Source organism: Apiospora kogelbergensis, assembly GCF_038363985.1.
Source record: "Apiospora kogelbergensis strain CBS 113332 chromosome Unknown utg000015l_segment0_segment0, whole genome shotgun sequence".
In the NCBI taxonomy this organism is placed as follows: domain Eukaryota; kingdom Fungi; phylum Ascomycota; class Sordariomycetes; order Amphisphaeriales; family Apiosporaceae; genus Apiospora; species Apiospora kogelbergensis.
The window spans coordinates 15770-37150 of NW_027117432.1; the positions used below are offsets into that span (position 1 = coordinate 15770).

At 53.1% G+C, this 21381-nt stretch overlaps 4 protein-coding genes across 4 annotated transcripts; all 4 read left to right on the plus strand.

Moving 5' to 3' along the window:
• Window positions 1-1999: 1999 nt before the first annotated feature.
• Window positions 2000-2595, plus strand: PG998_014782 (uncharacterized protein; the record flags this gene model as incomplete). Its single annotated transcript, XM_066881598.1, has 2 exons — window positions 2000-2438; window positions 2507-2595. 2 exons carry the CDS (start codon window positions 2000-2002, stop codon window positions 2593-2595), a joined length of 528 nt encoding a protein of 175 aa, XP_066723319.1.
• A 12223-nt stretch (window positions 2596-14818) lies between these two features.
• Window positions 14819-16603, plus strand: PG998_014783 (uncharacterized protein; the record flags this gene model as incomplete). The annotated part of the gene is made up of 3 exons (XM_066881599.1): window positions 14819-15075; window positions 15473-15679; window positions 15778-16603. The coding sequence occupies 3 exons, from the start codon at window positions 14819-14821 to the stop codon at window positions 16601-16603; spliced, it is 1290 nt and encodes a 429-aa protein (XP_066723320.1).
• Window positions 16604-17564: 961 nt separating this feature from the next.
• On the plus strand, window positions 17565-18041 carry PG998_014784 (uncharacterized protein; the record flags this gene model as incomplete). Its single annotated transcript, XM_066881600.1, has 1 exon — window positions 17565-18041. The coding sequence occupies one exon, from the start codon at window positions 17565-17567 to the stop codon at window positions 18039-18041; it is 477 nt and encodes a 158-aa protein (XP_066723321.1).
• A 646-nt stretch (window positions 18042-18687) lies between these two features.
• Window positions 18688-20823, plus strand: PG998_014785 (uncharacterized protein; the record flags this gene model as incomplete). The annotated part of the gene is made up of 3 exons (XM_066881601.1): window positions 18688-19465; window positions 19539-20756; window positions 20819-20823. The coding sequence occupies 3 exons, from the start codon at window positions 18688-18690 to the stop codon at window positions 20821-20823; spliced, it is 2001 nt and encodes a 666-aa protein (XP_066723322.1).
• Between the last annotated feature and the right edge of the window lie 558 nt (window positions 20824-21381).

Here is a 21381-nt window from a genome sequence, read left to right on the forward strand (position 1 = left end):
GTGTTATCGAAAGTACTACATCCCAGCACCAACCTCTCGAAATGCAACACAAGCTGGCTAGTCAGCGATGCGTGTCGGTGTGAAAGATTGACTATTCGCGAGATGAAGTTGGGCTGTGGAAAATGGGTGGGAGGCCCTGGCCCAAAACCCCCAATGACACATAATCATACCCGGAAACCATCCTGCCAGTGAAACTAGAGGATAAGGCCTACAAGTTACTTGGGCGCGAAACCTTGCTTTCCATCAAGGTATGAGCCAGGATATTTGATAAGACCTCAAGTTGACCTCCGGCCCGTACCCGGCTGATCCTATTCGTAGATTAGGAGCAAGATATCAATGGGAAGGCGACTGCAGGGCGGCTGTAACTAACGAGATTAAGCTAACCTATGTTTGTATCTATACTTTCAGTTATACCTGTCCTTCTTTCGTATCTGTTCCAGCCTCGGGGGCCTCTCTTTGGTCGCTATACCAGAAGTTAAGGGATATTTAGTACTTAGGCCAGGGAATGAATAAGTATGGGATGCTTCTGGTGACTGGCCGTGCACAGTCGATTATTGAAGTACAGTCTGTTCTGTAACTGCATTCACGCCTGATGAGCAGGCGCTGATACTATTACGAACAGACTAGCAGGATGAGGGACGTAACGCTATCATGACCTCGCTAAGGCTCTCTTGGAATATTGGTCCATATCATTGTATGCCGTCCGATATGTACCTGCCGCCTGAGAGGATGGTCTACCTTGTTAGTTGGCCACGTCTCGTTCTCGGTAGTCTGGCAAGTTGCCAACCTGGTCATGTCTCGCTTGTCCAACTTCATGCAGAGTACCAGTCATAATTTCATCCCCAAGGCGCCACGCATTTGCATTTCGAACAAACACCAGTACTCTTTGGTACAGCGGCTGTCATGGACCGGTGAAGCCGGATACTGATACTAATACTAATCCTACCTTTGTACCGGCTTGAATCCTGCTTGAGAGACCATACAGTACACATAAACCTAGAACACGTATCGACCTTGAAGCACGCGTGTTTGATGCAGGACGCAACCGACGTTCATGAATTTCCACCGAGGTAGACAGGGGTAGTTTTATCTGCTTTCTCGCCGCTCAACATGTACACGTTTCTCTTTCACGCCTGGTTTGCGCGCAATGACGCCCGAAATATCGTCCCATATTCAAATCCTACCCCGGTTGCCATCTAGCCAAACGTATTGCAAGGTGGATTTAATGCGATCAGCGATTCACTGCAGTCTTCTGCCAATACATGAGGCCCTAGGGGCCTGGTTATCATGCAACCGGTAGAAGAGGTATGAAAGACTGCAGCCTGCAGCCTACCGCTCGGAAGAGGAGGAGGTTCGCCTCGCTCAATCATTTGGGTATGAGGCATTTTTTTGTTTGTGCATACCTAGCTGATTGGGCGAGAGGGGGCGCCTGTGGTGCCTGGTTTCCGCGGATCTCGTGGTCGTCCTTGGGCATGCACACACCGAGTACGCGAAGCGTTCGTGTGTCTTCATCATGAAAGGCTCGCCTAGAAAACGGTGAAACCCCTGCTTTGGACAGGGGCAGGTGCTAAGTACGTGATATGCGGTGTGTTGAGGGGACCAAGGCATCCCAGGAGTAGACTCTACTTGCAAGCTCTGTTACATAGTCCTACTCAAGGTGTGGCCGCTTTAAGCGGTACAGCCCCCAGGGCGATGACTAGAAGGTGCTAGGGCGTAATGCCTCGCCGTGTTGGAACCATTAGCTAGGTTCTTGGCAAGAAGAATGCTATTGTGAGGCAGACTGACCACAGGGGCTAGATCATGATGAGAGCTACAGGATTTGAGTAGTTTTCGGGCAAATACTGAGTCTATAGCTATAAGAGGGCGCGATATCTCATTTGCCTACTTCTCCTCTATTCATCAACATCTACCCCTTATCTTGTTATTTTACACTTCACTCTTGTATTGAGAGCCTAGCCATTCTCATATTTCAGTGCCAAACGGCAACAACACCTTCGCTATGGAACCTCGTCTAGATCATTATGGTGGCCTAGACAAGCCGCGGCAAAAACTCGATGCATCGAGGGACGCTTTATTTGTGGCCATGGAAAAATTCAAATACGGAGCCAGGCAATCCCCCACCCCCTCCCTAGACGGTCTTCTCGACACTATGCGCCGTTTCAACGAGTGTATGAAATTATATCCTGATATGAACACAACTTGGATCAATGAGCGAATGATTCACCTCGAGATTCTGATCCAGTATTATTCCTGCGTCGGCGACAAGATCTCTCTCAACGATAAAATTGAAGAATACATCGGCACGTCTTGGCCCACTACAGCTTCATTCGCCAAGTCCTGTATCTCTAGCTTACGATGTGATGGGTTCGCCGACGAAGCGAAGAAGCTGACACCCGCACTCAAATCAAGGTGTCGTACTTGGGATTGGAGCCTTTACTGTGAGACGGCTTCCTTCCTACAGCGAGTTATAGCATGTTATCATCACGACATACACTGTTGGCGTCAGATTTTGATGACTGGGAGGCTACAGCCACTGAGCCGCGAAGATCCCGAGAGACTGGCCGTGTTCAGACAAAAGAATTTGGGGCGAGTTAAGTTGGACTAGGTGGATAGTGGCTTGGTAGTTTCGTTTTGTACGCTCATTAAAGGAAGGCAGTGTGCGATGTCTTATTTCTTTTGCTTAGCCAAGTAGACGAGGCTTCATTCGAAATTTCATACTAGGTACCTACTACATTGATGTTTAGTAACTTTACTGGGTGAGAAATTGGGGTTAAACTACTATAATTGGTGCATTTCTTCCTGTGAAAAAGTCCCAACCTAGGAAGGCCTTGAAGCGACACGTGCGCCATGTTCCTAGACCTATTGCCAGCCCCCTAATTGTGTTTCCAATCTAACTACTCGAACCTGTTGCCGTTCGCCATAATACAGCATCGAAATTGAGCTGTTCATCATCGAGCGGCTTCAATGACTGGTTCAAGGTCCGAATGCCCTCGCCTCCTTCACACTTCGACCATTTCCGACCCAATTGCCGATCGAATGAACGGTTCCGGGTCTAAATCCTTCTAATCAACAGTACTTCATGATCCAACACTTCGTCCCATCGCCAAAGTCCCACTCTTCTTTCTGGCCACTTCCTCCTAATGTCTGGCGACGCGCGGATTTTTCGATGTCGACTCCCAAAGGGTGCAACTCTTTTCGAACTCGAGAACGAGACAGATGGTAAAACAGAATGTAAGGGCGAGGAAAATGTGCAGCGCGAGCACGAATTGCTCCTATACAGGTTTTGGGATGAGTAAGGGGGCCGAGAGAAAAGCTTAGAACAAAAGCGCATTCGCTCTCTGAAGTACTGCGTCTTCAAGATACTCGGATACAGCTCCAATGAAACAGCGTACAATGTTCAATGGGTAGGGTACCCACCGACGGACACACCTTGGGAGGCAGAACAGAAGATACAAGAAATCGCGCCAATCTCCGATCTTCGGTTCCAACGCGATCCTCAGAATCTGAATCCTTCCGGCTACGTCCTATAAACCTTTGGTTACCCAGACGACTTTGGCCTTCAATTTCACATTATCCGAGCCATGCAGCCTCAAACTTCCCATGATGACGGGGGCGACCGACAATGGATGCTATAGGCGCGATGTGGAAGCATCACCGGCGGAACCGGCCTTGCTATATGTCAGCCCACCAAGCCCCGCTTCCTATCCAGCGCTCTGGAACCAGAACAGTGTCATGCAGACCGACTTACTCCTAGGGTTTCGTGAGCAGAACCGTGCCATGGGACGCATTCACGAGATAATGCAGCATAATGGGTTGCACGGCGTGCTCCGCAAGATCAATATCGTTAGCTCGTCGCGGTGGGTGCCTGGCCCACACAAGGACAAGGCTTGGTGTATTCTAAGCACGAATATATATACATATATAATTTATTAACGCCCGGGCGGCGAAGCCGAAAGGGCAACTATCGCTAATCTATAGTACATTCTTAAGTTGTTTCCTTGTCACCCAAAGCCCCTACACACTCCATTTTCGGCTCATGTCACTCCTTTTCCGTCAGTACTTTCCTAGATGATCCCGTGTGTTAGTAGCGTTCCCTAGCAAGCCAGCTTGAAGGCCCTTCTTCAAGTGTTCAGCATCCTATCCTCGGCAGCTGAAGCGGCGCCTGCTGTGTGAGGCGCGGGGTGGTTAGTATTATTTTAGTATTATTTTAGTGAGAAGACTGGTATGTGTCCAATCGGCCTGTCGCTATGGCAAATCGTATAGTTGCTCGAACGGCCTCCATGTCGGGAGACCAAAACCTGTCGTCCGATGGTGATTTGCCGCCTAAGTAGAAGGATGAATTACTTCTGTGCGTATCTGTGCACTGGAGCATCTCTGTCCGGTATGCTGTCCATCTGCTGCATCGGAAGAAGAAGTGTTCTACTGTCTCTCTTGCTTGTCCGCAGTCGCACTGGTCTGTCGATGCCGCCTCGATTCGATAGAGATATGCGTTCAGTCGAGCCATCCCTGTCCGGAGCTGGGCCAGGACGCTGGCTTCTTTCCACGAGAGACGATCGTATAACTGTCGTGTGTGTTTTCCTGGTAGAGCTGTGTCGATCTTTTTGGAGTATCTCCCGACGTGTTCCGGCAGGCTTGCATTCGCTTCCCGCTTAGTCCGCGCCACGTTCAGTATCGTCGACTTGGCTCCGGGGGTCTCTACCCCTGGATGCGCGCCTAGCTGCGTCGTGCTTTTGGCCTCCCTCTTCGCTCGATCCATAAGTTGATTTTCCTCGCCCGTCGGTAACCAGGCGATAGTTATGCTGTTTCCTTCCTTCTGAGCTCTTGAATGGCTTTATAGGCTTGGCAGACATGTCGCTGTCCAGACTGTTGGCGTGGTTTCCTCAGTGTGAACACCGCGGCTCTATTCCTCGTGAATAACAGGATATTCCGGTAGCGAAGCTTCGGTAGTGAGTGCAGCATGTCTGCAATAGCCGCTAGTTCTCCCGTGAACGGGTTTTGCTCTTCTCTTGCGCCGAGAGTGACAGCACGGGTCTCGCACATAGGGCTCGTTCTCGTGGACGTCCTTATTTCGACGGCTCCCCCGTATCCTACGAGACCGTTCCTTGCTGAGCTGCTCACGGCAATGCGCACGGCCCAGTCGGTACGCTTGACCTCAGTTTCCGCGTCCGACTCGTCTGCGATCGCCCTTATCCGCCTCTCCCACGGGGCTAGTGCGAATGGTTCGATGGTTTCCAGCTCTTCCATCGGTATGTCTTTCAGCATGTCCGCTACTTGGTAGATTGGCGATCGGTGGTATCTCCGGAACTTCCGTATCCGCGCTGTGCTGCTGCGAAGAGGGTTTGTCGGTGGGAGGGTGTGGATGTCCGTCCACATTTTAATTGCCCTCCGCCAAAACCGGTCTTGGACTGCGGCAATGTGGGCCTCGGCTTCCGCCACGCTCGTAGCCACGGTCATGAATGTTCCCACAATCGCCTGAGCCCCTATCCTTTGGATGCGGTGGACGGGTTTCGCTGCCCTGTACCTGCACCCATGCATCCAGACGTTTGACGCGTAATCCACCACCGGCGCCACCGTCGCCGTGAAAAGCTGTCGCGCCGTGGCAGGGGAGAGCCCCTTGAGCCGTCTCAGTTCCAGGACGGCCTCCAGCCCTTTGGCCGCGGCTTCGGCAATGTGTTCCTTGTGCTTGAGCTTCGTGTCCATGATAACCCCAGGATCTTGACGTGTTCCTTGGGCCGTACGTCCCGTCCTTTGATGGTGAAGGGTGCCGGGTCGGCTTTGTACGGCTGGCGCGCAAAGTGAATGATGGCTGTCTTGTCCGCTTCGAACGTCGCACCGCTCCTCCTTTCCCACGCGAGGGCGTCGTTGATGATGGCTTCTATCCCTTCGCGGTTGCTCCGCGCCATTGGGCCTGTGACCCAGGCCGTAAAGTCGTCTACAAAGGCGACAGCGCCCCCGTAGCAGTCGATCCGCCGCTGTACCAGATCTGCATTAAAGAAGAGGAACAGAATCGGAGACAGAGGAGGCCCTTGGGGCAAGCCAGCCTGTGGTAGGTTACGACTTTCGGACGTTTGTCCGTTCACCAGAATCGTCGCCGTACGACCTGAGCAGAAAGCGCGGATCCAACGGAGCAGCTGATCTTGTATTCCTCGCGCTTTCATCCTTTGGAGAAGCCTAACGTCGGATACCCCATTATACGCCCCCTTTGACATCGAAGCTTACCAGGCTGAGGACCTTGTGACCTCGCCAAGCAGCGTAGACTTGTTCTTGTAGGAGCATAAGCGCTTGCTCTGCTGACCTTCGTTTCCGGGCGCCGAAGTGGTTGGTTGGAAGGAGCCCGAACGTCTCGACTAGATGGGATATTCTTTCCGCAATGACGGACTCCATCACCTTCCCAAGCGTGGATAGCAGCGAGATCGGCCTCCAGGCTTTCGCTGCAGTGTAGTCTTCTTTGCCGGGCTTTCGGAGAGGGATAATTTTCGCGTGGCGCCATTGGGTTGGTAGCTCCCCTTCCTCCAACGACGTACGGAACAGCGTGAGAACCCGTTGCTTGACCACAGGCCACACTTCTTTCCAGACAACTACCGGCAGGCCGTCCTCCCCGGGTGCCTTCCAGGACTTGGCTACGAACAGTTGCCGCTCGATCTCTTCCATCGTGATCGCGCGCATCTCGATGGGCGCCCTCTGCGGGCGGTCCCCTTCGTCGGCAATCTCGTCCGGGAGCGGAGGAAAGAACTTGGTAAGCAGCTCCTCGGCCTGTTCCGCATGGTTGGAGGTGCTCGTCCCGTCCGCGCGAACGAGCTGGGGGACTTTCCCGAACGCCGTATCGTTACCCGCTTTGAGGTACTTGGCTGCCTTCCAGATGTTGTCGTTGTCGGCGAGGAACTCGTTCCAGTGCTTCTTCTTTTGCTGCCGGATGGCCTCGTGGTACTGTTTGGCGGCACCCTTCGCCGTCGCTTCCAGGTCATGCCTGGCGCCGCCTGCCCTCCTCTCGGCCCGGGCTCGGTTCCTCCAGTATTTGTAGATGCGCCGAAGTTGTGTTAGGTCCGTCGTCCACCATCGCTTCGCATACGGTGATGGCTTGGCTTTAGGGGTCAGTGCGTGCACCGCTTCCAAAACGACGTCCATCAGCCGGTTCGTCTGTTCTTGGACCGTACCACCCGTGGGCGTCGTAGCCAATGCTGCTGCGATCCGCGTGTTAATGTCCTTCCATGGGGCATTCTTAAAGAGAAGTCGTTCCTGGCTCTCTGCCGCTGGTGTAGTCGTCTCGAAGACCGTCTCGATGGTCCGGTGGTCCTACCCATGTTCCGTGTCGAGCACCCTACACTTGACTAAAGAATCCTTCATCTCTTCCGATGCTAGGACAAGGTCGATGGTCGTGCTATGGGCTCCGCCACTCCACGTTTTCGTGCCCCGCGGGAGCAGACTGCTAAGGCCGAATTCGGCCATGAAATGAATAATCGGATCCGCTTCTCCTTGTTTCTCCAATCGCACATCCTCTCCTCCCCAGAGCTGGTCGTGCCGGTTAAAGTCCCCCGTGATAACCACCTCTACTACCGTCCCCGTCCCCCTTCTCACTGCCTCGATAGCGGTGCGTAGCGTTTTGCATGCTTCTTGGAGCGCCGGGGGGATCCTCCACAGGGACGTAAACGGACGCCACAAAGACCGCATGTTCCAGCAGCCGCACGACTGCTGCGGTGATGTCTGGGGACTCCACCGGGACCTGTTCCGCTTCCACCTCCTTGCTGACCCACAGCATGCTCCGGATCGGCCACCTCCCGTCTCTCCGAACTGAAGGGACCATCTTGACCCACCTATGGTGTCCCATGGGTGTTGTTAGGAGCCGCCCCTAGGCCATCCTCGCGTGAGGCTCTTGAATCGAGATTACTGTCGCGTGCTGTACATCTTCATCGTTGAGGAGGCCGTCGTGTACGGGTCCTTGCTTCCTTACGTTGTTTTGAATGATGCGAAACGGTCTAGCCATGGTTCGATGGGTACAGCTTCGGACAGTGTCGGCTAAATGACTCGTGTGGTCCTCCACACGGGACGCACTTTAGAACGGTTGCTTCGCAGCCATGGTGGCTGTGTCCCTGCTTTGCGCATCGTCCGCAGGCCTGGGCGTTTTTGCACTGGAATGCCTTGTGTCCCACCTGCTGGCAGTTGTAACACTGTTCCGGCCGCTCTCGTCGCTCGAATACCCTCGTGAAGCCCGATTCGCCTCCAGCGTAAAAGAAACCCTCCTCGAGGAACTTCCGCGCCTCGGCCGCCTTCGTCAGGTAGGCGACCATGGAGCCGTATGCCTTCCCGTTGTCTTTCCGGCTCAGCCATGCCACCTTGGCGACTGTCGTCTCGTTCTCTTGCCCGAATGCCTCGGCCGCTCCGTCTCGGATCTCGTCGTTTTCGTTGAGGACTGCTGTGCGCCTGACGCTGTCCACCTTGATCGGGTATAGTTCGTCTCGCAGGACGCGAGCTCCTGACGCGTTCGTCTTCTCGGCGGCTTGCTTGACTAATCGGTGCTCGGTCTCATTTCGGCAGACGATCTTGATGCGTTGGGGCTTCCTGGGGTCCATGGTCACGGCGCGGCATCGCCAGTCCTTCTGTTCTCCCATCGCTCGCACCTCCTTCTCGATGGCGGCTCGAACCGTTCCGGCGGTCACAGCCGCCCGTTTGTCGTCCTCCATTTGGGATGTGTCGATGGTGCAGTACAAGGTATCGGTGAACGTGGAGGGTGTCGTGTTCATCGAGGTAAGCGTGCGTACGTTGCTCGGCTGGCTCGTCGGGGGCGTGCGTGCGACTTGCGCGTAAGAGGCCTGAGGGCTCGTCTGGGCGCTGCCGGCGAGGGCCGCACCGTTCTTGAGTTCTTCCAATTGCTGGGTGACATTTTGAAGCTCGGCGGTGAGCCGCTGGATGATTGCCTGCTGGTTGTTGATGATCTCTTTCAGGTCTCGGTCTCGGTGCGGGAATCGTGGATCTCGTTCTGGGAGCTGGCCACGAGCTCGTAGATGCGCTGCAGCATCTCCGGTCCGATGACTCATTGTTGCTCGAGCTTGTCTCTGCTCCATTGTCGCCTTCATTCGACAGTAGCGCCTCTCGTGCTTTGGCGCTGGGCTTCGCCCGCTTCGCTCTTTTGACCGACGTCGCGATAGAGTTTGGCGCGTCCACCACGATCTCCATCTCTGCACGGTCCTCCATTGTCGCGTTGGACGCCCGCCGCCTTTTCATCCAACTCCCCTTTCAGTAATGGAATAACAAATAATTGAACAATGATAAAATAAAGGTTCTCGGCTCCTCTGAAGGGCTACATTCATGTTGTTAAGTCGTGGTGCGATGAGTTATCTTCATCATACCAATGCCCAGAATGCTGGTGTGAAGGCCGTTCCAGAAAGTACAGGCATCTTGTCAAACGGAAAATTGAGCAATCCAGCAAGAACTAGACTCAGCGTTAGAGGCCGTATTTCAAGGTACAGCCATTACAAATCCCATGCTTTCTGTCAGTTACATCCATCGTCAGTCGAGAGTATGATGTGGCCCGGCTGGGGACCTCATTCCACCCGTCTGACTGAGCATGGCTAGAACTAGCAATGGATCGATTGAGTTGTAGATGAGCCACAACATGCTGTCAAACGTCCAAGCCCAGTCCGCGTGTTGTACTGAGAACCAAGAACGCCGGGCGACGCCCAAGAACTGTTCCATAAAGTGAATGAGCTGCTGGAAAATATCAAGGCCGTCCAGTCCGAGCTGGCCCACCACAGCGAAAAGTAAGTCTATCCATCCCCGCCCTCGTACAGCAGAGCTTTCCTACTCACGCACGCCCACATCTCGCCAGATTCATAACTTTGTAGGTCTCCACCGCTGTCGCAACGAGGTATACATCTAACCACAGGCGCCCCGACAGCACACAGAAGGTCGAACAGCTGTAAGTCACCGTGTATTCAGTCTGGCGCAGATCGTCAACTGACATCGAGTAAAGGTCCCTGCAACAAACTCAGAGGGTCACGGGCTGGCTGTCGCAGGTGAAAGCCCTGTTTGAGCGCTTCGTCCCCGTGGCCGATGCCGATCCCTTGGGCGACACGTTCTTCGATCAGGTATAAGCCTTGAGACAGGGAGTGTGGGGGCGAATTGGGCCATTCGCAAACATGATGATCCCTTGGCGCGGAACCGTGTTGTCTTCTGGCCCTGTATATGCCAACCGCCGGTGCTCCATTCCTCTGCCTCTGCCAATGCGCTGGCCTTTTGTAGCCTCGCCTATTCTTTTTCGCTATGCACCACGCAGTGTTGCTCGGCTGTCGAGCGGAGAATCGCCGGTGGGGTGCGTCTATCTCGATGATGTGAGCAGGTCAATCGTGGCATGCCTCTCATGCTGGTCTTGGAGGACTAGGTAGCTTCGTTGGCCTCAATGAGTCATTGTGTGACGGCGTGCTTCGGGTTCGATGGTCATTCGAAACAGTAAATAACAATCGTGGTCGCAGTGCTGTCGTCTCTCTTGCAACACATAAGCGACGGTCACCTCAACTGATATTCTTGGTAGTAACTGTCGTCATGCTGCCGTGCTCCAGTCGCCAGCTTATCCCCGCTCCTGTTGTGCTCGCCGCCATGCTGTGTCGAATTTCGACTCATATTGTCGGTCGCCGGTCATCGGCGTACGTTACGCGGCGCGTTGCCTTTTCGTGCCTACTCAATTACGTCGTTATGTCGGATAAGAAGTTGATCATGGCATGTGTCGCCGTTTCGAGCCTGCTTGCAATCGAACTAGTAGCCCGCCCCACGTAGCACAGCCGCTTCGCCCTGTGGCTGACGAGACCAGCCACCCCTTAACCCGCTTCTTTCACCTCTTCAATATTCATACTCTTTTTGCACGTGAGCCGAACAATAGCTTCGATGCAATGGTCAATCACGACAGTCAACCTTGAATACAGGTAGTAAACCTTCATTTTCTATATTCTACCAGAAATTTTGCCGCCAAGCCGTGAGGTTTCTCTCCTGTACGCAAAACTATTCCCATGCGTACCTCGACCGTTTGTCCTCTCCATAGAAGGCTAGACTAGCCTCTCGATACTGTTGTCGGGCGGCAAAGACGACATTTCAAGCGACTGCTTCATAGAGGCAGCAGCGTCACTGTCCGCAGAGTTCGCTCTATCGCTGATGATGTCCTCGGGCCGTCGTACACTACACTCCGCGCCATCTCCCAAAAGTGCGGGATTCATCGTACGGGGCCATGGCGGACAGAGGTCGGATAGGTCGCCCATATCGTACGTGTTTGGAAAACCTGCAGACTCGAACGGTTCATCGTGCCTTTTATTCAATAAATCCCCCCCCAAAAAGAAGTATAGGACTACAGTATGTGCGGACATCTCTTGAACTGGACGATCTCCATGATAAAGGAAAGCTCTTGATCGTTGGTGATTCCCCATGATGCGTCCTTCGAATAAGTGAGACAGGCGCCGGCGGGTGCCCTCCAATGCCAGCGCAGTACGGGGCTAAAGTTGAATGCAGCTTAGTGTGTCCAGCACCGTCTCCAGCTCTTCTTTCTGCTCTAACCAACAACAATACAATTCAAGTCCAATACTGGATGCAGTTCCTGACCGCCATATCTGGCGGTTTGCTGCTTTTGGGGCAATCTGTGACTCATTTTATTCGAGTCTGACAATGGACCTCCCTGCCCCCGCCAAATTGGTTTCGCCACCGTCTTTGGCAAGACTGGTGCTGTCTTCCCTAGTGCAAAACCGCGAAAACGGATGATGAGTTTGATTCGTATCCATACGATTCGTTCGACGACGATGGTGGTGCTGCGTTTGGCTCGGCTAGCCTATCTCCTCAGGCTGTAGTCGATACTCAGCAGAGCTAGCGAGCGTCGCTTGCACCTTCGGAGGGTTTCGTGTCGGGAGAATCGCTCCAGTGCGCTGGCCGCAAGCAGTTGAGCATCGAGCGAGCAACGCTTCCCTTGCTGCAGCTTGCTGATTGGGAAGAGGACGAAGCCTACGATGACGAGCCACTTCGCTGCATTCATTAATCGATTGAGTCCAAGGTAATGTACAACAATAGAGTTCTTTTGAAGGACACAGAGCCCGACCTTGTGCTGGCGCCGGGCGCCTACTGCAGGAGTTCAACGCAGTTCTATTGCAGTACAGTACCGCGACGACTACTATACTGGCCTTATATATAGAATGGACAAATTTCTATGTCAAACTGAAAGTACTGTGTCATCAGCTGCTTGAGTTTCTTTTCCCAGTTGATTTCTAACCCCGTACAACAGAGCGAGGTAGTTAAGCAGTAGGGCAAAAAGTGATGATGCACTTCGGAAATGTATTTCCGCGCCAAAACAGGCAGACACTTAACTTCCGCTCAAACCGAGTCCGACACTCGAGCCTTGGTCATGTACGAGGACCTATAGAATCTGTGCAGCGCAGCTTCCAAGCAGCATCCGACTGCAGTTGTTGGCCCTAATTATGTACATAGCCACAATAATACGGATAAATAGGAGGGTGCAAGCTATAAAGGCGGCAATGTCCCACGGGCTTGAACAGTTCCCCTCTTTCTTCTCTCACATCTGTTGCCCACAAACACGACTACGAGTCTTACCAGCGACCATAACAATCAGTTACTAAATGGGTGAGAAACCGAACAACGGCATGAAAAACGAGTATTGCCAAATTTGACTCAATTGCACACAGAGTAGCAAGCCATCTTACCACGACTTCAATAACAACAGAGTCAGACGAGAGCATCATTCGGTTGGATTCCCGCACGTCACAACAGGGCTCATAACAACTGGACCGAACCCTCGTATCCGAACCCTCGTATCATTAACACACCATTTCCTAGACCGCTCACAGACGAGACGCAGCAAGCCATGGCACCCAACGCTCCCACAGAGGCTTGGCATTTTGATGTTTCGGCAGGACGCGGTGCCACCGAAATAGTATGTATGCTTTCCGGGCATTGGGATACGCCAAAGCTAACGGCCATCCTGCCAGATTGGTCCAGAAAATGGCCCTAGAGAAGAGCACGGTGATGTACCTGATTTAGGCCCACTCCATCCCTCCCACCACTTCAACCTCCGCGGCGCTGAGTCGGATCATGATGACGATGAAATTGGAGGGTATATGCAGTGTGTGTCAGCTGGTAGCTCCAGACACCGCTCAATCTTCCGTTCTCCAGACGGGCAAGGCCCCCGCAATCGAGAACCTGCTAGGCCAGACAGCAGCAGGTGTGCCATAAGGCCTCCGGAACTATTGGGCACCATCAACGGGGCAGGCGAGATCCGTCGGAACGGTCCCCAGCCCATCCTTGGAGAGGCCGGAGAGGGTGTGGCAGGTCCGCAAGTCCGCGTGGCAAGATTTCAGTCGGGACACTCTGGGGCGAGCAGCTTCACCATAACCAGTGGCAGCCGTCGAACATTCCGACCTGGTACGAATGCTGGCTCGCCAGATGATCCTTTTCAATCGTACGATATCTCTTCACGCTGCAATCCTGGATCTTGCAGTTACTTTGGTGTCGCTCACGTTATCCTGTGCTGATAGAAGTCACAGGGCCTTTGGAGATATATTCAGTCACCGACTGTCTGTCCCCCCACTCCCCAACCTTCCAAACCCACGCTTGGATGACCAAGAAGGACTCGGCGTTCCGAGGTTCTTGGGGGGTATTAGCGGTCCTGGCGATGTTGGAATGGACCTCCCTGCTATTCTATACCATCTTCTGTTGACAGTGCGCAACCCAAATCCTGTCCCTGGCGATGTAATCCACTCCCTGGAGGCCTTGGATCGTATCATCACGAGTCTTATGGAGGCCTATCCCCAGTCGAACGCCGCGCCTCCTGCGTCCAACGAGACGATATCCAAGCTACCCAGGAAAAAGCTGGATGAGGAGATGCTAGGACTTGAGATCAAAGGGAAGTGTACAGTCTGCATTGACGATTTAGTCCTGGGAGATGAAGTCGTCGTGTTACCGTGTAAGCACTGGTTTCATTATGGATGTGTAGTGTTGTGGCTCAAGGAGCACAACACCTGCCCAATTTGCAGAGCCTCGATCGAGGGGGAACGGACAGGCGAGTCTCAGAGGAACGAGGTAGTATTGGGTTTGGAGGCCGAGCTATCTCCGACGCCGCGTTCAAGTGCTGCGGGACGGCATAGCTCGACCTCTCCGTCTACGGATCCGCCTTTGCCACGGCCCTCAAGAGTCAGAGGCCCATCGAATCCAAGTCGCCGTTCGACTTCCGGACCTCTCAGGGCTCGATTCACTGGCGATGGTCCTCTGTACTGGATCAGAGCCACATTTGGTAGGAACAATCGTTCCTGATCCGACGCCACTACTGTATGTCCGTCAGGATACGGATACGTCCAGTAACCCGCGTAGCTGGTTCGGGCAATTAGGTTGCGTCACATCAAACAGTTACACAGCTGTGTAGATACCCAGGAAAAGCAGGCTTACGCAGCTACCCGCCAGTTGATGACGAGCGATGCGCGCCTTGGTTCGGGTAGCGATGTCCTGGGCCGGGTGCATGGGTATGGGGCGGCGCGAGGGTAACACATCGAGCATGCGGTATGTGAGACCGGCCGGCGGCGGATCGGATATACATGTCCATTGCTTGCAAGTTTATACAAAATACATAAAAGCTAGCCGTCTTAGTCGTCGAAAGAGGAAGAAGGATGGGAAACGCATCAGCCATGGGGGTAGTAAAGATACTCGTGACAATTACCATGCAATTAGTTACACCTAGACTCTACTAGTCATACTAGAGTACATGAACGGGCGCTACCAACAAACAAGTCCCAAGTCATATCGATTAGTGGACGCAGCAGTAGCGGCCAAGGATGCTTCGAAAATGATGCCAAACACGCTGATCCTGGGCGTCGGCGAAGGGGTCATCAAACTTTTTAGCACATATTTGCTGCTCTACAAGAGCCGCCGTACGCCCCCGCCGAAGTATTCTCACGGCATCATAAAATGCCGCCTCGACGTTTATATCGTATTTTGCCGAAGTCTCGACAAATCCGCAGCCCAGCTCGAGCGCCAGAGAATGGCCCTCTTGAGCCGATACCACTCGCTCCAATTCGACATCGCATTTGTTCCCGATAAGCAGTATGGGCCCGAGGTGATGTGGATCTAGTGATTCCTTCGTCTGTCGAATATTCGCGTAGAGATCTCGTACGCTCGAGAAAGACGATCTGGAAGTAATGCTATATACCAGAAAGAAGCTTTGGCCGTGTTGTATCCATTGGTCACGCAGTATGGAATAGTCTTTCTGGCCGGCAGTATCTAGGACCTGGACTGCGCATGCCCGTCCATCGACAAGGACTTGTTTCTGGTCCGAATGCAGAGCTGGGAGCAAGATATGTTTGACTGGGCTACGAAGAAGCACTTCCTAACTGGGATGTCTGTTAGTTTCGCAGAGGCTAACTCGTAATTGACAGGCTGCAGTACAGTACAGTACTGTGTTGTTCTATTCCGTTTCAAAGCACCACTGCGGTGGTTCTAGACCTCACAGAACGGCTCACGCCGCATGCGGCTCTTACCTCAGTATCACCTGCCGGCCACCGCCACCCAACGATACCCGTATCTATCGAGACCGATCCTTCGTAGCAGAGATCCCTTTCGATTTTGGGTGGTCTCGGGAATACAGTCTTCACCAGAGCAACGAGGCTCAAGCTTATCGTGATGACCGCCGGAATGAATACCAAGCAATGTGAAAACGTCGGCGCTTCTTCATATCATGCCCCAGCATGCGCGCGGACGTTCGAACACCAGGCCTACACTAAATTGAGGAACATCACGTAAGCCTAGCTGCTCCTTGTTGTGGTGCCCCCTGGCTACCTCGTTCCAAGCTCCTCAAGCGTACCGACACTCAACACCCAATATCCCCAAGAAACGGAAGCTTGAGATACGAGATGCTCTTACAACACCATTTCATAAGAAGCTCTCTCAAAACGAAACCCTCGAACCACCACCCTCGGAGATGCTCCCCTCGCCTGCTAAAGATGTGGCCAATCCCAACGATAGACCCATGGGCCTCCATGGGCCCGAAATCAATTTGTTGCAGCGCTCTCGAGATTGCAGATATTCAAGCTTTGCTGCCGACTCAATGAGCTCTCCGGAGACTGCGTCTCTTACAACCGCATGCGCGCTTCTTGGGTCGGAAAGTCGTACAGACCCCGTCTCCAGTATTTCTGCAATGCCCTCTCCACCTTATAACTTACCGAGCTTCAGCGCGCATAGCATATATCGCCTTGCTGCGACGGAGTGTATACCTGGTAGCAAGAATCACATGAAGAAAACGGCAGTCGACCGTATTTTGACAGACCCATCAATGGTCCAGAGACATCTACTTGTCTTGCAACAAGAACTAAAGCGCAATCGAGATGCATTTTACCAGGCTCTCCAACGCAGAAATGTTATGGAAAGAGAGAATCTGAAGAAAGAAAAGCGCCATTTACTCCAACAACAAGCTGTGTGGCTTTCTGTCGCTCGTAGCCTCCAATCATACAAGGGCTTGATGCTTCAGAGGGACGCTCTTATTGAACGGGCCGTAGAGGCCTATGACCAGAGCATTGACACCAAAGAGTATGAGCGTTCGATGGGAGAAATAGAGTTGAAGCTGTCGGAGCAATAGTATTCACTTGGTTTATGTCTCGCAGATGCCAAAATCGAGGACGGAAGCATGACTGATGGAAGCAAACTACAACATCCAGCAAGGATGCCGTGGGGCGCCGTGGAGTAGCCAGCGGTGCTCATAGTTTCATTAGCTCCTAGCCGCAATTCGTGCTGATCGCCTGTCTCCACGGCACTGAGGCCCGCACTCGCTTTCTCTGATTTCAAACTGAATGGGATGATGGCGATGCGGCCAGTAGCGGTGTGAATTGTGATTATGCGCCCTCGCAGGGGTCGCGGAGTCGCAGCTGTCTCCTCCGGGCTTTTTCGGTCGGAACTTGGTGCAGAGCGCGTGTATTCGGGTGCCGAGCCACCATTGAAGTCGTCCGCATCGGGCTGTCGTCGTTGTCGTCTCTTCGGGCTCGGGCTGCGGGGGGGAGACGGCATGGTCGCAGTATGTCACCGTTAGCATTAGGCGAAATTGTAGGGCGCCCCCGCGACTCCCTCCCCTCTGCATCACCTACAAGCCAAATACGTTGCCTTGCACTAAGGAAACTCTATGACCTAGGAAAAGCAGTATCCGCCACCTACTGTAAGGTTAGTGGTGGGGAGTGAGGTGGACTAAATCAAAGATACAGTTCCAGAAACTGTTACTCACAGGTGTTAGACCCCCATTGTCCCTACAATAGCGGTCATAGCAAACATAGGTTGATGATCCCCCACCGGTGGTAGTCGTGGCAGACGAGATGGAGCCCCGGGGCGGGGGGTTGGGGTTGGGGGTTGTTAAGTGCGGGGTCACCATCGTCGGCAGTGGGTCAAGCAGCGCGTAGGTGATACCCCATTCTTCTAGCTACAGTAAGCCTTTGATCTACCCATCTACCCACTAATTGAACTTCGTCAACACCGCTCGAGTGCGTTTCGCCCCCTACCCTGGTACCAGCGCGGTTTTGCAACGTGCCTCTTCTAGATCAGCTCATCCCTCGATGGTCGCCGATGACGACGTGATATATCTGGGTACGATCGCTAGGACGCGTCAAAAGGTACTGACCCCGTCCACTGCTAGGAGCAGACGGCAACGGGAGCCTCGACCTCATCCAAACCCGCGGCCAGTCCCATCCAAGCGCCTCCAGCGTGCCCAGAGCTCCAATAAATCGAGCTGCACGCGGCGCCAACCAGGACGCACACGAGCAGTCGTACCTACTGAAGCGAGATCTAAATTGGTGGAGGTCGGGCATGTCAAGGACTCCACCGGCATTCGGCAAAAGGTGTACGCCTACTTCAACCGACATAGTCGATTCTACCACCAAATCGGCCGAATTCCTGGGGCTAAGCGAATCTCACACCATGTCGTCGAGTATCATCCGCTCTTTCAGGGATACTCGCACGAGGAAGTGAAAGCTGCGGTCTTTAGCCGCTTGGACACGAAGTTTGGACCGTTTCTTGACGATGGCGAGGCTTAGTAGGGTACGCTTGCTTAGCGGTCGGCCGGCTAGAGCGGCTAGACACGTCAAAAGTCTCTATTTGCTGTACTGTACGAAATTGGGCGATGCAGAATTGAGATGGTCATTCTTAAGGCACGAAACACTTCTCTTGAGCACTGGATAATAAAATTCCGATCAACTGAATCAATTATACGATCGGTGTTTATGGGGTGGAAGTGCAGGTCCATGGATTTGAAGACATGGAGTGTAGTAGATTGATCCACGTAAGGGTGAATGGAGTATATGTACACCGTGGACATAGCAACGCTATTCTGAGAATGTGATGCTGAGTGGAGTTACTCAGAACTATTTATCTTCTGGACATCACAACCACTCGCAGTTCTGGCCACTGACATTACCAATATCCTCGCACGAGCTGTCCCTGACTTCATGAGTCTCCACCTTTCTGTCGCGAACAACGGGTCTAGTTCCTCAATCAGGCCTGCTGCCAACCAACTTCACAACATTTGGCTCATCGGAATGGTAGGGCATCTCCCGGAAACAACATATAGTGGACCACTCAACCTTAAACTGTTTCAGCGAATGAACCAACACCTTCCCTTTCCCATACTATCGCTGTTCAACCGTGGTAACCAAGGAATTCTATGGATGAATCAACATCAATATGGAAAACGACGCATTATTGAAACGTTTGAAGGAGCTAGAACGTCGCGCCGAAGAAGCAGACCAACGCGCCGAAGAAGCAGACCAACGCGCCGAAGAAGCAGAGCAGCAACGCCAACTGGAGCGACAACGCGCCGAAGAAGCAGAAAAGCTTAACCGCCAGACGACCCTCTCCGAATATCTCGAAGCCTGCCATGAGTTTGTCTACGCAAAATTCCAGGTCGAGCCAGATAAAAGTCTTACATCGAAGGGTCCAACCACGAACCCCCAAAACAAATATTGCCCAACGCGCCTCATCCCTTGGTCAGACTTCATCGACCAGCAAAGGACGGTGTTCGGCGACCTTTATTCACTATACCCGACCGAAACTAGAGCTTTCGAGAGTCTGGCGTTTTTGCACGGCCTTGGAGAAAGGATAGCACGAAAACGGATTGCCAACGAAAAAGATCTCGAATACTTCCAGCACATCAGTGTGGAGGATCCCGTACGATCGATTGTCGAGCATCTTGTATCTGTCGACGAGGTCAGGGAAGCTTTTGCTCTTGGGGATGGTATCGTGTTTGAGAACCACCCGAATGCTATTAGCGACATCTCCGAAGAGGTCGTTGACCGCCTTGCCACCTCACAACGACCACGCACCCCCGACCAACCTCGATTCGAACGCCTTCGACTCCGGCCCGATCAAATCTGCATTTACAGGCAGGAGGGCGAGACTTCGACACAGCGCACAATGCTGTACATCAACGAGTACAAGGCGCCTCACAAGATCACTCCCCAGCGTCTCCGCGTAGGGGCTTCGCTCGATGGATATATACAAAGAGGTCGTGAATCGGGCTACGATCCCAACCGCAGCGGACCCCGAGGCTCTGTTCCAATACCATTCGGAACGGCTCGTCGCGGCTGCCATAACACAGACGTTCCACTACATGATTGAAGGTGGACTGGAGTACGGCCTGGTCACCACAGGAGAGGCAATTGTCTTTTTGAAAGTGGACTGGTCCGACCCTACGACCCTACAGTACCATCTCGCCGAACCGCGGGCAGAGGTGGTCGCGCACCCGCGTGATGCGCGTTATTGTACGGCGGTCAGCCAGATGCTTGCTTTCAGTCTGCTAGCGCTGGACTACTCCCAAGGTAGACGGTATCATCGCCAGGACGAGCGTGAAGCGGTCATGTCCAGTCTAAAGACCTGGTCAGAAGATGTCGAGACCATACTCAAGTCGATACCAGTCGATCAGCGGAAGGCACCATCAAGCTCGCCCGCCTATGAGCCTGACCCATACAGCGATGTTGACCGATCGCCATGTATGTCGCGGAAGAGGAAACCAAGGAAACCGCCCGGGAATATGACGAGGATTGGTGTGCCAGCGCATTCGCCGGAGTCATCCGACGATGAGAGCACGAGGCGAATGCAGGAGACGCCCACGCCGCTTGAGCCAAGACGCAGCGGACGGATTCAAGCGGCGCAGCGGGCCTTGCCCAATCACACGCGGAAAGACGGTCACGACGCCTACCGCAGTCGCCAGCAAAACGATGGATACTGTACGGAGGAATGTCTGCGCGGTTTGACGCTACAGACGAAGACGCGGCTTGATGAAAATTGCCCCAATGTTGCTGCTCATCGACACGATGGGGATGGTCTCCACCACCGCATTCGCCATGCCAGATTTGTGACACTGCTCCGCGACCAACTCAAGCGCACTCTTGACGACGGGATCGAGAGCCTCGACAAGGGAGGTGCTCGTGGGGTCCTCTTCAAGGTGACTCTTCTTGCATATGGGTACACCTTTATTGGCAAGGGCACGGTGCCAGCATTTATCGAGGATCTCGAACACGAAGCAAAGGTCTACCAAGCCCTGCAGCCATTGCAGGGTAGAGTCACGCCGATCTTTCTCGGGGCAATTGACCTACGTACAATATCACGCACTTACTACTACGACTTCCGCGTCCGAGTTCAATACATGATGTTTCTGTCTTGGGGTGGTGCTAGCTTGGACTCGGTGCGCACTACAGGCGACGATGGCGATCTAAGCCGTCAATTAACCCACGCAATCCATGCCCTGCACACTTGTGGGGTTGCACACAAGGATCTACGGTCGCCTAATATACTAATAAACCAAGAGACTGGACAGATTAGGATATGCGATTTCGAAAGGGCTGTTTTGATGGAGCGCCCTCGGCTCCCTCTTGGGTCGGTGGTGCCAAATAAGAGAAGGCTCCCGGCGAGAAACAGCGGGGTTGGAAAGATGGGTCGTGACTTGCCTTATAAACGGCAAATGCGCGAGGATTTGAACGCAGTCAACATGATATGCTTGCGATAGGTATAAGTACGAAGATATCACAAGCGGCAGCTTTGACTGGTTATCTTGCAGCATATTTTCAGGTTCAATTCATTGGCAAACGCTCTAAACGCTAAATGCTACTCCTTCTGCTCCCGTGACTCCCTGGTCCTAGTCTCCACGAGGATTCTGGTGTGAAGAATTAGTGTGCGACGTACAGCCATTTCCTATTCAAATCGAGATGACTTGGAGAACATCGCTAGGATGGATAGTAAAAACTTCATTCCCACGGATTCCTCCAGGTAGCTGTCCTCGGTATCTACAGACTCGAAGTTAATTAGTTCGCTTTCTGTACTTCAATACAAGCATAGACAGAGATGCCGCTTGTGATACCTTCCGTATCAACATGTGCCACG